This window comes from Rhinolophus hipposideros (assembly GCF_964194185.1).
Source record: "Rhinolophus hipposideros genome assembly, chromosome: 21".
NCBI lineage: Eukaryota > Metazoa > Chordata > Mammalia > Chiroptera > Rhinolophidae > Rhinolophus > Rhinolophus hipposideros.
In genome coordinates this window covers 17,036,755-17,051,532 of record NC_138067.1, presented here as the reverse complement: position 1 = coordinate 17,051,532, position 14,778 = coordinate 17,036,755, and the positions used below count along the sequence as shown (strand labels likewise).

The window sequence follows — 14,778 nt, the reverse complement described above, 5'->3', positions numbered from 1 at the left end:
GGCTCTGTCTTGTGTTGTTGAATAAATATCTTCTAAGAAGTACAAAATCGGCAGACTAATCCAGGAGATCATGAATTAATCCTACATCTAGCATCTGAGAGTCTTTCACTTTCGGTCTTGCAAAGAAGGGCTTTATCCAGATAGGGACATACCTGGGCAAAACGGGAACATGTGGAAGAAGCACCATTTGGAGATCTACCAAAAAGAAAACGAAACTTTCCTCTCTGTGTATGCATGCTTACGCCTGTAGAGCTCTGGATATATGTTTACTAGGCCTCACACATTCTGCTCACTCCTGCCCCTGCCTAATTTCCTACACTGCCCTCTGCTCTACCATCCTGACCTGGTAATTTTTCTTTGTTTTCAAGATCACCATTTCCTCCACATCCTTGAAAACATCCACAGTACAAGCCAGTCCAGGGTTTCTCCTGTGTCTTCCATGTCCCAACGTCATCAGAATCCCCGGGGTATGTCCTAAGCCCGCCTCAGACCTTGCTAACTCACAATCTCCCTCAGAGGAGGGGCTAAGAATCTGTACTTTTATTAGTCCTCCTCCTTTCTTTTGCACACGTTAAAGTCTGTATTATCACCTTGCGATCGTTTAATACGGTTTTCCTTGAGTACAAAAGAAATTTTCCCCAATAGTTTATAATAAAAAATTTCAAACATAGAGGAAAGTTGAAAGAATTTTACAGTAAAGAATAAAATTTAGTTTGGAAATATTTAAAAGGAAGATCCTATATTCCTCAGGCTGACATTATTGATCTCTTATTTCTTTCCATCAAAAAATAAGTAAATTAGGCTGAACTGGCTGGGCATAGAATACAGAACTTACCTTCAGGCTAGTGATCAAATTTCTTGATAAATCTAAGGACCGGAGGTTTTTAAAATTTCTGAAGGCATCACCAATGGAATGGATTTTTCCAGCATAAGATCCCTGCAATGAAAGAGACTCCACCAGTTCTGAAAAGAGATCAGCAGTAGATATATTATGACCTCTGCCTGGATAAACAGCAGAGTCAGTGAAAATAGGCCATCCTTCCTCCCGTATCCCATCTGTGAAAGGCCCTCCATCCAAGGCTCATAAGATCAGATCTTCCTTTTAAAAGCAGCAATCCAGTCTAATACAGTCATACCAAACCCTGGTTTTACAGAACCCTTGGGTTTCTCTAATTACCCTGAAGGATGTAGTAAAAGTCTCCAAAAGTTCTCAAAACAAAATTTTAAAAGACATTCAGATATCCCATTGCAATGATTTAGCCCTATAGATAATACTCACAAAATTTTACCAGGATATGTAATATATATTATACTACAAGGATTCAGTTGCAGAAAGGTTTTAGGAAGAAAGAAAGAAAGAGAGGGAGGGAGGGAAGAGAGAGAGAGAGAGAGAGAGAGAGAGAGAGAGAGAGAGAGAGAGAGAGAGAGAGAGAGAGAGAGAAGAAAGAAAGAAAGAAAGAAAGAAAGAAAGAAAGAAAGAAAGAAAGAAAGAAAGAAAGAAAGAAGGAAGAGAAAACTGTCAAAGAGTCCATTAGTAGGAGAGTAGAACTAGATATCTTAAATAATAATATATTGATGTAATGGATAATGTACTACATCTGTAACCCTGTACAAGTCACTTAACTTCTCTGTGCATTAGTTTCCTCATCCGTTAAATGAAAATAATCACTGTACGTAACTCATAAGATGTTGTAGGATTAAACGAATATATGTACACAACTGATATACCAGACACATGGTGAGTAATGCATGTACGTCTGTGTTATTGAATGTTATGCAGTGATTAAAAACAATGAGGTCAATTTGTAGATGCTCATATGGAAAGATCTCCAAGAAATTAAGTGAGGGGAAAGTGTTACTCTGTGTGTGTGTGTGTGTGTGTGTGTGTGTGTGTGTGTGTGTAACTGTGTAGATAGATACATTGATGTATCAACTAAACTTCTAACAGCACTGAAGAGGAGCATCTCAAAATTGTCAATACAAACTCACTGGCGAGTGTGTGATGGGCCAAACAGAATAACAATCGAAACTGGAAGGAGGTTCTGCAGGATCCAATTTGTAAGTGAGTGCCAGGGGACAGTATTAAAATAAAGTCTTAAGGTGCTGGAGCAGTCTGAACCCTATAAATTCTAAAACATAATAAACTGAAGCTCCCTTTCAAGACAATACCCACACCAGGGAGAAATCAGTGGGAGTAGAGTCTACATTGAATGGGACAGAGAAATATATTCAAGGAAAGGGAAAGTCCATATACAAGTGTGGGAGGGAAGCAAAGATGGCAGACCTCAGGAAGCATATTTTTTTTCAGTACTTTGTGAACACAACAGAAGAGGTATTTCCAAAACCTTAAAATTAGGAAAGCTATTCTACCCACCCTTCTCATCTAAAAGTATAGGAAAATTTACTGCACTTAAACAGCCACAGAAAAGGATTACAGTCAAATTTTATATGAGGTTATTAAAAGAAAAAAGAACACAATAACATCCCTAAAGAATGAAAGCACTACAGAAAGTTACATCCAAAAAATAAATTAAAATTGTAAACTTAATATTTCCAAACAAGCTAAAAGATATTGTAACAAAATGCAGCAGTTCTCAAAGTATGGGTCCCTAGACACCTGGAGGTCCTTGAGACATGTATAGGGGGCCACAAAATCAAAACTATTTAAAAAATTATTTCATAATAATATTAAAATATTAATTAGATTTTCACTGTGTTGACTTTTGCAATTATGGAGCAAAAGCAAAAACTACTGGGGCCTTAGGGTGAATCAAGGCAGTAGCACCAAACTTTATTCATAGTCACTGTATTTTTCACCAGTGTATGCGCACTTTTTTTTAAGAAGCCAGTTACACTTAAAAATGCCCTTTAAAAAGCAGTAAAAATGGCTAATTTTATTAAATCTTGACCATTGAGTACATGTCTTTTTCATATTGTGTGACTAAATGGGAAGTATGCATGAAGTACTTCTGCCTGATACTGAAGTATAGTGGATGCCTTGAGGAAAAACACTTGTGTGAATTTTGAGTTGCCAGCTGAACTAGCCACTTTTTTATGGAACACCATTTTTAGGTGAAAAAACTGGACAAACTATGGTTATTCAGACCTGATATTTGGCAGAAGTTTTCTTAAAAATAAACAAAGTGAGCCTGTCATTTCAAGAAAACAACTGATAGTAATTATTGTCAATTATAACATTTGAGCTTCCAAGCAGAAATTAGAATTTTGGAAAACTTGTATCTGCCACCATGAACTTGACAGTTTCCCAATACTTAAAGATTTTTAAAATAAGATTGGTGATAATATTAACAAACATGATTTTTAAATGTTATATAATAAAATTTATCAACATTTGGAAGACCTATATAAGTCAGCGAGTTAATATTTTTCAAATGATCAATGCCTGATGTTACAAAATCATGCATGGGTAAAAGATCCATTTACATGCAAGATATACCAATGGATTTTAATGTAACAGAGTGCAAAAAGTTCATTGATAAAGTTTTAGATTCTACGTACAATTAAACTTTAAGAAATTACCATTTGCTCAGTTTTAATGTCACATCAGTGAAGAATATACACAATTATCTTAAAACGCTATAAAAATACCCCTTCCCATTCCAACTACATATATATTGTTTCGTAAGTTTTCTAATGTTTCTAATGTTATGGTAAAACAACATACCATAACAGATTTACTACAGAAGCAGATATGAGAATCTGGCTGTCTTCAATTAAGACATTAAAAAGATTTCTATATAAAATAATTCCATTCTTCTCACTAATTTTATTTTTATTTTGAAAAGTATAGTTATTTTTCAAAAATATTATTTATGTTAACATATAATGGGTATGTTAGTGTTACCTTTTAATGAGTTAATAGATAAATATTTTTAACTTTTCTCAGTGTCAATTTCTAATAGGGTAAATATTAGTAAATATAGTCCACATGACTAAAAGCTCTTTGAAGTCCTCAGTAATTTTTAAGAGTGTAAAGGAATCCGGAGACCAAAAAGTTTGAGAATTGCTGGAAAATACAAATTAGAATTAGAAAACTTAGAAAAGATTATGGGAAAGAAAAGGCAGATTTGAAAATAAAGAAGCCAGAACTCAAGAAATAATAAAAATAAAAGGTCATTTCAGATATAGACCAGAACAAAAGACCAGAACAAAAACAACAAAACAAACAATAGAACAATTCCACTTCTAGGTCTATATTCAAAAAAATTGAAAGCAAGGACTCAACAGACATTTGGACACCAGTGTTAATAGCAGCATTATTCATAATAGCTAAAAAGTGGACAAAACGCAAATGTTCATTGATGGGTGAATGGATAAACAAAATGTGGTATATACATACAGTGAAATTTTATTCAGCCTTAAAAAGGAAGAAAATTCTGACATATGCTACAACATAGATGAACCCTGAAGACATTACACTAAATGAAATAAGTGAGGCACAATGGGACAAGTATTGTATGGTTCCATTTATATGAGGTACCTAGAACAGTCAAATTCATAGAGACAAAAAGGAGCCTGGTGGTTGCCAGGGGCTGATGGTAGGTGGGAATAGGGAGTTATTGTTTAAAGAGTACAGAGTTCCAGTCTGGGAAGATGAAAAAGCTCTGGATATGGATGGTGATAGTTGCAAAACAATGTGAATGTACATAATGCCACTGAACTAAACACTTAAAATGGTAAGTTCTATGTTACGTATACTTTACCATAATTTTTTTAAAGTAGAGAATGTCTTAAAATAAATATATGGGAAGGAAGACTTTTTTTAAGATTAAAAAAATGAAGTAGAATATAGTCACATAATGGAATAGTACTCAGGAATATAAAAGAATGATACACACAACATCCAGAACATTATATTGAAAGACGCCAGACACAGAGTATAGACTGTGTGCTTCTAGTTATATGAAATTCAAGAACAGGCAAAACAATCCATGGCGGTAGAAATCAGGACAGTAACTGACTTTTGGGGTAGAGAATTGACTGGAAAAACCAGGAGGGATCTTTCTGGGATAATAAACATGTTCTATACCTTCATTGGGATGTTGGTTACATAGGTAAATATTTTTGTTAAAACTCAAATCATATATCTGATGAGGAATTGATATTTAGACTATACAAAGAATTCCTACAACTGCCCCCCCGCCCAAATAAACAGCTAATAAGTGGGTAAAAGATTTGAATAGACATTTATCCAAAGAAGATATACAATTGGCCAACAAACCCATGAAAAGATGCTCAACATCATTAGTTATTAGGGAAACATAAATCAAAACCACAGTGAGATACCACTTCATACCCTCTAGGATGGCTATAATTAAAAAATAAAAAAGGAAGAAAAATTATTACCATTGGTGAGGATGTAGAGAAATTGGAATGCTCATACATCTGGAGGGAATGTAAAATAGTACAACCACTACGGAAAACAGTTTGGCAGTTCTTCAATAAGTTAAATATAGAATTTACCATATAACAGCAATTCCACTCCCAGGTATATACCCAATAATTGAAAACGTATTCAAAAAAGAAGTTGTACACAAATGTTCATAGAAGCATTGTTCACAATGTCTAAAATATCCATACAATGGAATATTAGCCATAAGAAGGCATGATGTTCCAGCAAGTTAATAGGTTGGTGCAAAAATAATTGTGTGTTTTTTGCAATTTTTAACCTTTTAAACAGCAATTACTTTTGCACCAACCTAATATTTTGTAGATATCAACAAACTGATTTTAAAGTTTATGTGGAAGCACAAAACACCCAGAATGTCCAATACAACACTGAAGAAGAGAAACAAAGTCAGAGAACTGATACTATCTAACCTCAAATCGTACTATAGAGCTGTAATAATCAATAGAGTGTGGTGTTGGGGGGGGGGGAAGACAAATAGATCAATGGATAGAATTAGAGAGCCCAGAAATAGATCCACACAAATATAGCCCACTGATCTTTGACAAAGAAGCAAACGTAATTCAGTGGAAAAAGAGACAGTCTTTCAATAAATGGTACTAAAAAAACTGGATAATCCACATGCCAACAACAACAACAAAAGGCATCTAGACACAGACGTCAAAACTTCCACAAAAAATTAACTCAAAGTGGATCCAAAATACAAAATTATCATACTTCTAAAAGAACACAGGAGAAAAGCTGTGGCTTATAAACAACAAACATTTATTTTTCACACTTCTGGAGGCTGGAAGTTCAAGATCAGGGCGCCAGCATGATTGGGTTCTGGTGAAAGCCTTCTTCCAGCTACTTCTCACTGTGTCCTCCCATGGTGGAAGAGGGCAAGGGAGCTTTCTTTCTCCCCTCTTTTGTAAGGCCATTGCTCTCTTTTATGAAGCTCTGCCCTCATGACCTAATCACCTCCCAAAAGTCCACCTCATAATACCATCACAGTGGGCGTTAGGATTTCAACATATGAATTGGCAGACGGGGGACACAAATATTCAGACCATCGCATGGGGCAACAAGAACTCTCATTCATTGCTAGTGGGAATGCAAAGGTGCATTCATTGCTAGTGGGAATGCAAAGGTATCTCCCTTTGGAAGATAGTTTGGCAGTTTCTTACAAAACTAAACACAGCTTACCACATGAGTTAGCAATTAGCACTTTGGTATTTTCTCTAGTGAGTTGAAACTTTATGTCCACACAGAAACCAGTACTTGAATGTTTAGAGCAGCTGTATTCATAATTGTCAAAACTTAGAAGCTACAAAGGTGTCCTTTAATAGGTAAATGGATAAACAAACGATGGTACATCCACACAGTGGAATATTATTAATCAGTAATTTAAAAAAATGAGCCACCAAGCCACGAAAAGACATGAAGGAATCTCAAATACATTGCTAAGTGAAAGAAGCCAGTCTGAAAAAGTTACATACTCTATGATCCCAACAATGTGACATTCTGAAAACAGTAAAAAGACCAGTGGTTGCCAGGTGTTCAACAGGGAAGGAAGGGTAAATAGGTGAGCGCAGAGGATTTTTAGGGCAGGGAAACTATTCCGTTTGATATAGTGGGCACATGACAACCCACAGAGCTGTACAACACAAAGAGTGAACCATAATGTAAACTATAGACTATAGTTAATAATAATGTATTCATATTGTTTCATCAATCATAACAAACATACCACAGTAATGCAAGATATAAATAACAAGGGCGGCCGGATGGCTCAGTTGGTTAGAGCACGAGCTCTCAACAATAAGGTTGCCGGTTCAAGTTCCCTCTATAGGATGGCTGGCTGCGGTCCCTGCAACTAAAGATTGAAAATGGCAACTGGACTCGGAGCTGAGCTGCTCCCTCCACAACTCGATTGAAGGATGACTTGGAGCTGATGGACCTTGGAGAAGCACACTGTTCCCCAGTAAAATTTATTTTTAAAGAAAGATATAAATAACAAGGGAAATTGTGGGGGAACATGGGTGAGGACGTGAGGGGGAAAGAGTATATGAAACTCTCTGTACTTTCTGCTCGATTTTTCTGTACACCTAAAACTGCTTTTAAAAGTATAGTCTGTTAAGCTAAACATTAATGAATGCCAACTATAATTTTATATATATAATGTGATGGCTCGGTGTGAGGTCAGAGGGATAGTGGATGGGGGGTGGGGGGTTCACAGTGTGAGGGATATAAATGATGAACGTCTAAGTATTACCTTGTCTTGTACACCTGAAACTAATAAATTAAAATTAAAAAAATCATTTAATATAAAACAAAGTATAGTCTGTTAATTTTTTCTGTACACCTAAAACTGCTTTTAAAAGCAGTTTTAAAAGTCTGTTAATTTTGAATACACTACCCATACATGCTAAAATATGGATGAACCTAAAAAATATCATGCTAAGTGTAAGAAGCCAGACACGAAAGGGCACATATTGTATAATTTGATTTATATGAAATAACTAGAACAGGCAAATCCATAGAGACAGAAAGCAGATTAGTGGTTGCTAGGGGTTGGGGGGAGCTGGAAATGAGGGGTGACTGCCAAAGGGGTGTGGGGTTTCTTTTTGGCTGATGAAAATGTTCTGGAACTAGATAGTGGTGATAGTTGCACAATGCACTAAGTAACACTGACTTACATACTTTAAATTTTATAGTATGTGAATTACATTTTAAAAAAGCAAAAACAATTTTTTTCCCAACTTGGAGGGCTGGTAGCATATTGGTAGCTCTGTAGTATGCAATAACTTAATACAGTGAAAGTCTGTAACCATGGGACAAAGGCTAAAGTCCACTATGATTTTCATCAGCGCTCTGCAGCACTTTTCATGCCTTTCCCTGGAGTCTATTTTGAAGAACAGACATTTTAACATTTTTAAAGGGAACAATAATTATCATTCAAATGATAAACTGCCACAAGGACAGACGTTCTTTTATGATTCATATGATGTGCAGGTCTTAAGAGGTTATGCATTCGGTTTTAATGTTTATAAAGAGAGCGAAGACAAATAGATCAGAAAACAAATCAAACATTGCACATCACAGATGTCAAGAGCAACAGAATAATTTTCCAATTTTAATATATGGGTTACATAACCCCAATGGGCAAAAACATGTTTTATTCATGAAAACAACAAATCAAGTAATCTCTCTATAGAAAACCATTTATAGCTCACTTGGAAATTAAGTTCATAATCTTTAATAAAGATTGTTTATAAAGATGATGAAAGAGTTTCAAATAAATAAAACTTTAAAAAGCCCTCATAAGTCAACCAGAAAGATCTCCCACTAACCAAAGTTGGGACAAGTTCAGCATCAGTTATGATAATGACTGCAATGGATTGGAATACACCAAAAACATCTAAATCCATGAATTTATGATATTAAGAAAACAAAATAACTCTCATTGGTCACCTTTGGAAGATGCTAAGGAAATAACTCATTTTCCCAAAAACCAGTAAATAAGATGAAAAAAATCAAGCATTTATCCTGCCTTTTCTATACAAACAGTACATCAATATACCAAATAGTTGATATAAGGAAACTTCTTTTTATAGAAGTATTACAGCTAATAAAAATGAAAAAGAAAATTAGAAAATTATCATTTTGCAATCCCTAATAAATTAATGGATCCTAGGCAATCATATTCAATGGCTGATAATGTCACAGAAAGAACACCAGATATTATAAACGTCCTAACAGTAGTATAAAACATCACCAATGAAGTAGTCGTGCAAAAAAACAAACAAAAAAGTCAAACCTGAATCTGATCAAGCCTCAATTAGCTACCAATTCATAGGGAATACAAGAAACGGGGGAAAATGTTAAACATCTTAAAAATATCATGAGAAAAATCCAGATTATAACAAATTATTCAGAACAAATAACCTAGTTTCTTCAAAAACAATAGAAAATGCAAGGGAAAAAGGAGGGGGAACCAATAGTTTGAATATTACTTAAGACAAATATCAACTAATTGCAATAAATTTTATGGAGATCTTGATTAAAAAAAAAATTATAGGACAGTTGGGGAAATGAGAAAACCAGTTGGATATTTGATGATATTAAGAAATTACTGTTTGGGTTGGACGGATAACTCACCTGAACAACAGGGTGGCCGGTTCAATTCCCACATGGGATGGGGGGCTGTATCCCCTGCAACTAAAGATTAAAAATGGCAACTAGACTTGGAGCTGAGCTGCACCCTCCACAACCAAATTGAAGGACAATGACTTGGAGCTGGTGGTGGGCCCTGGAGAAACACACTGTTCTCCAATATTCCCCAATAAAAATTAAAAAAAAAAGAAATTACTGTTAAACATTTTTAGGTTTTATATGCGATTTTTAAAAAAGTTTTATCGCTTGAAGATACATACTAAAATATTTATGGGTTAAATTATATACCTGGGATTTGCTTCAAAATAAACAGTGCAGAGGGTTGGGGGTGGGTAGAGAGGTATAGATGAAAACCTGGCCATGAATTGATGATAACTGTTGAGGTAGTGGATGGAATCTCATTATTCTGTTGTCTCTACTCTTGTCTATATGTGTGAATTGCCCTAGTACCAGGGGTGCCCAAAAATGTATGAGGTCAGACAAGTTCACCAACTCATTCTAGAAAAAGTGCTACACACCTCATTGCTGAATATCATTATGGTCACCTTCAAAGTCCTCCCCTTGGGAAGCTATGGACTGACGCCAGCGCCTAGTCTACGCTTCAAAGCAATTTTGGATCTCTTTTTCTGGAATGGCCATCAGAGCTGTTTTGGTATCACCCTTGATGTCCTGAATGTCATCAAAATGTTTTCTTTTCAATATTTCCTTTATCTTCAGGTAAAGAAAGAAGTCATTGGGGGCCAGATCAGCTGAGTAGGGAGGGTGTTCCAACACATTTATTTGTTTCCTGGCTACAAAATCCCTCACAGACAGTGCAGTGTGAGCTGGTGCATTGTCGTGATGCAAGAGTCATGAATTGTTGCCGAAAATTTCAGGTCGTCCAACTTTTTCATTCAGCTTTTTCAGCACGTCCAAATAGTAAACATGCTTAGCTGTTTGTCCATACAAATTGCATACAAATTCATAATGAATAATCCCTCTACTATCAAAAAAGGTTAGCAACAGCATTGCAACAAGTTTGCAAACTTAATTGTCACACCTCTTATACACATCTTGTATTCATCTTTTGTTATCGGTTATATATTGAGTATTACAATTTTAATACAGTTTTTTCTTTCTTAAAATGTGTACATGTTTTTTTGGCACCCTCTGTGTAATAAGTGATATATGCTTATTTATGTAGAGAATATTTCTCAAAGCTACCCAAGATATTGGTAACAGCAATTGCCTTTGGGAAGAAGAACAGAGTCAGGGCCAGGGAGGAGGGGGTCAAGACTTATTTTTACTGTGCAATTATTATATTACCCTTACACTAAATTAACTAAATTATTTTTAAAGCAAAAAAATTACATAATTACATATTTTCCCTCTCTACCAAATAATTATCATCAGCCTACAAATATGCTCAAGTACATCATATCTTTAAAAAATTTCTTGATCCCACATTATATCTTCCAGCTAACATTCAACTTCTGTATTCTTCTTTATAGCCAATTTCTCAACAAATATTCTTACCTTCACTATCTCTTCTCCCTCATGTATTGTTCCCTTTTCATCCCACTCCAATTTGGCTTCTCTCTTCCCTTTTCTCCCCAAATTCCTTTAGTCAAAATCACCAATGAGCTCCATGTTGACAAATCTAACAGACACTTCTCTGCATTTAACTTGCTCAGCCTGTCAATAGCATTCGGCACAGCTGACAATTAATTACTTCCCTGATACACTACCCTTTCTTAAATTCCAAGACACTATGCTCCTCCTCTAACCTGTAAACACTGAAATACTCCAAGGCTCAATCTAAGCTTCCTTCTATTTTCCATCCACAGTTAGGCCAGTTCATCCAGTCCTGTGGCTTAAAATATCACCTATTTGCTAATGTCTCCAAAATTTATATCTCTAACCTTAATCTCTTCTCTGAAATCCAGACTCATATATCCAGCTGCCTACTAAAAATCTTACATTTAAATGTCTAATAGGTATTTTAAACTTAACATGCTCACAACCGCTCTCTTGATTCCCTTTCCCCAAATCTATCTTTTTGTAGTCTTTGTTCTCTCACACTCTTAATAAATGGCATCACTATCCACCCGGGAATAACTTAAACCAAGACCAAGTGTTATCTTTGAATTTTTCTTTTCCTCATTTCCCACATTCAATTGTTTTGTAAGTCCTGTCCCATCTGCCCACAAAATATACCTTGACTTCATTCACTTCTTTTTCTTTCCACTGTCATTCTCCTAATCCAAGCCCTTCATTATCTCTTATCAGCCTACTGTAACAGGGTTCTAATGGGTAAGCGTAATGTTTTAAAAATGAGCATGAGATCAGGTCACGTCCCTACTTAAAATGCTTTCATGAAAATTGACAAGCTGATTCTAAAATCCTTAGAAGAAAATAAAGGGCCAAGAATAGCCCAGACAATTTTAAAGGAGGAGAGGAGGTAAAGAGAGGAAGGTAAAGGGAGGTAAACTGATGACTTTACCAGTTATCAAAATTTACTGTTAAGCCATGGTAATTACAAAAATGTGATATTGGTGCAGGAATAGACCAACAGAACAATGGACCAGAATGGAGAGGCTAGAAACAGACCAATATTTATAAAGGAACTTGGTTTATGGCAGAGATACCTACAAATAGGTTCTGGGAAAACTGGCTATCAGTATAAAAAATACAATTATAACATATCACACATCATATATAAAAATAAACTCCAGATAGACTAGGCTTAATGTGAGATGCAAAGCTGCAGAATTTTTAGAAAAAAATACAGGAGCCTATTACATCAGTGTAGGGACAAACTTCATAAATAAGACACAAAAAAGCACAAATCATGAGGAAAAATAAACTTGAGTATCTTAAGTTGAAAATTTTCCGCATGACAAAGGATAATGTAAATGTTTACTGGAATTTTTTAGTACAAAGAAGTATAACAAAGAAAACAACAAAAAAGGTCTATAATTGCCCCATCAAGATTATCCCTTTGGACACTGAAAAGAAAGCAACACTTATTATACAGCCAGAAAATTCCAACAGTACAGAAAAGTGCAGAGCAAAAGCCTTTCCCCAAACATGACTACTGTGATCTTTTTACAGAAGTATTTTATACTGCATATACCAGCTTTCATTTAACTGAAAAACATCCGTGTTTTATTTGTAAGTAAAAAAAGTGAATTGCCAAATAATATATATGTTCTCATTTGGTTTTGTTTTTTTTAAAGATACCTATGTGTATGTTTGTATAAAGTAATGGAAAATATATTGAAGGACAGAGAGGAAGGAATATTCTTTTGCTTTAGACACTTTTGTATTGTTTGAATTGTCAGGATGAGCACAATTAATTTTGTTATTCACATGCCTATAACAAAAACAAGCAAGGAAACAAAAACAAGCAAAAAAATCTGCCATATATTGTTCTAGCTGGAGAATTGAAGGGGTGTGTGCCTCCCTCCCAATCAAATTGAATCAATATTTTTTCTTAAAAAAAGCCAAGAAAGGTGTAAAACTGTGTAAGTCAATAAATCTTTTCTTAGCTAACCTGTAAAATAGGAAAGCTCAAAGTAGCTTGGAAAAGAAAAAATAAACCTGAAATAATCTACATCAATCTATCCACACAACAAACTATTATCTTTGGTTGGGGGTGGGAGGGAGATTTCAAGAGGAAGGAAAGAATAATATCTTCTTTGTTCATTCATGTTTGACTGTTACTAACAGGCACTATTTTGATAAATTTTAAATATTTTTTAAATAAAATAAAACCATGTTATTTCATATCCCACAAATAAAAAGTATGAAAAGAAGCAAGCGCCTTTTTGTTATGATTAGAGCACAGGCTCTGGAATCAGAGTCCTGGGTTAATAAACCCTGACTGCATTACTTTGGGCAAAAGTCTAAACCTAATTTTATTCATCTGTAAAATGGGACCAATAACAGTCAGTATCTGCTTCATAGGCTTGTTAAGTGGTTAAATAATGCAAGGAAAGTATTTAACACAATGCCTGTCATTAATGATATAGTGACTTTAGGAAGGGTAACAATTGAATTAGGAATGCTGATGACTCTGCCATCACTTTCACTCCTTAGAAACTCAGAAAGCAAGCTGTGTGAGACAGACCCCAGGTCAAAGGTGGGGTCAGGAGTCACTCAGCCTGACCTAAGCGCCTTGAGAGATCAGCTGCAATTCTTTTCACTTCCGACCCCTTTCTGAATCTCTTAAAAGGAGGCTACACATCCAGATGGACTAAAGAAATGGCCAAATTCTCGAGATGTAGACTAGAGGATGAGCATTTCACCCCAACCAGCCCTCCTGGGCTGGAAGTTTCTGAAACTGCCCAAATTAATGCCCTTCTTGCCTCCTCAATAGCATCCCGATCTCTAAACGCCCTTCTCAGCACTTCCTCTCTCCCACCAACGCCCCTCTTGGGGCTCGGTTTCCTTCCACTGGTTCCAACTCTGCCCAGCTCTGTCTTTCCGCCACAGGTCCCGTTAATCTTGTTTCTCCTTCTCCAATTCAGACTCCACTCCTCTCCCTCAATTCCTCTCTCTCCTCACCAGACACCCCGGTTACTTCAGTTCATTCCCCTCCACCTCAGTGTACCCCTTCTCCCCTAATAACCCCTCCCCCGCCTCAGGGACCGCTCCTCCATCGCCGTTCCTGGTTCCCGTCTCCACCTCAGTTTTCTCCTTTCAGCCTCAGACGCCAAGCTCCCCGCCTGGCCCTACCCGGCTGCTCCAAAGTCAGCGCCCCCAGGCGGCGGATGCTCTCCTCATCCAGATCCCACTGCTCAGCCATCCCTGCTCCGCTCACCTGTCGCCTCGCGCGAGACCGCCCACCGCGTGTCAGACCCCGCCCCACTCCTCCAGGCCCCGCCCCACCTCTCCCCGCGCGCCACCGCCCTGCGGGTGGCGGTTATTGCCCTGGTCACGCGCCTGCCCGCCGGCTGCTGGAGTCCGGACAATGGTATGGAGTGCGCCCTGGCGGTCCCTAACCACTAAAACAGCGAATTAGAGGGGCAGTGTGGCCGAGATTAGGGCTATGGGGTTAGGGACCTGGCTCTGGGACATGTTGGGGGGATATGGCCCCAGATTTGAAAGGTCTGAGGAATTGGAAGAATGCTCCTGCTTTGAGGGATGAAGTGTGCTAACTCTGAGGATTTGGGGTCTGATGAGTGGGGGTGTGCCTCTTGACTGGGTGCAGG

At 36.8% G+C, this 14,778-nt stretch overlaps 1 protein-coding gene across 1 annotated transcript in view; it reads right to left on the bottom strand.

The window, feature by feature from the left end:
- The window catches only part of LRRC36 (leucine rich repeat containing 36), a 46,504-nt gene extending 32,118 nt beyond the window's left edge, over window positions 1-14,386 (bottom strand). The window contains exons 1-2 of the mRNA XM_081032881.1: window positions 14,303-14,386; window positions 836-963 (exon numbers count right to left, since the gene is read on the bottom strand). Of these exons, the coding sequence (XP_080889007.1) occupies window positions 836-963; window positions 14,303-14,372 (198 nt within the window). The 5' untranslated portion in view covers window positions 14,373-14,386. The remainder of the gene's footprint in view (window positions 1-835; window positions 964-14,302) is intronic.
- Between the last annotated feature and the right edge of the window lie 392 nt (window positions 14,387-14,778).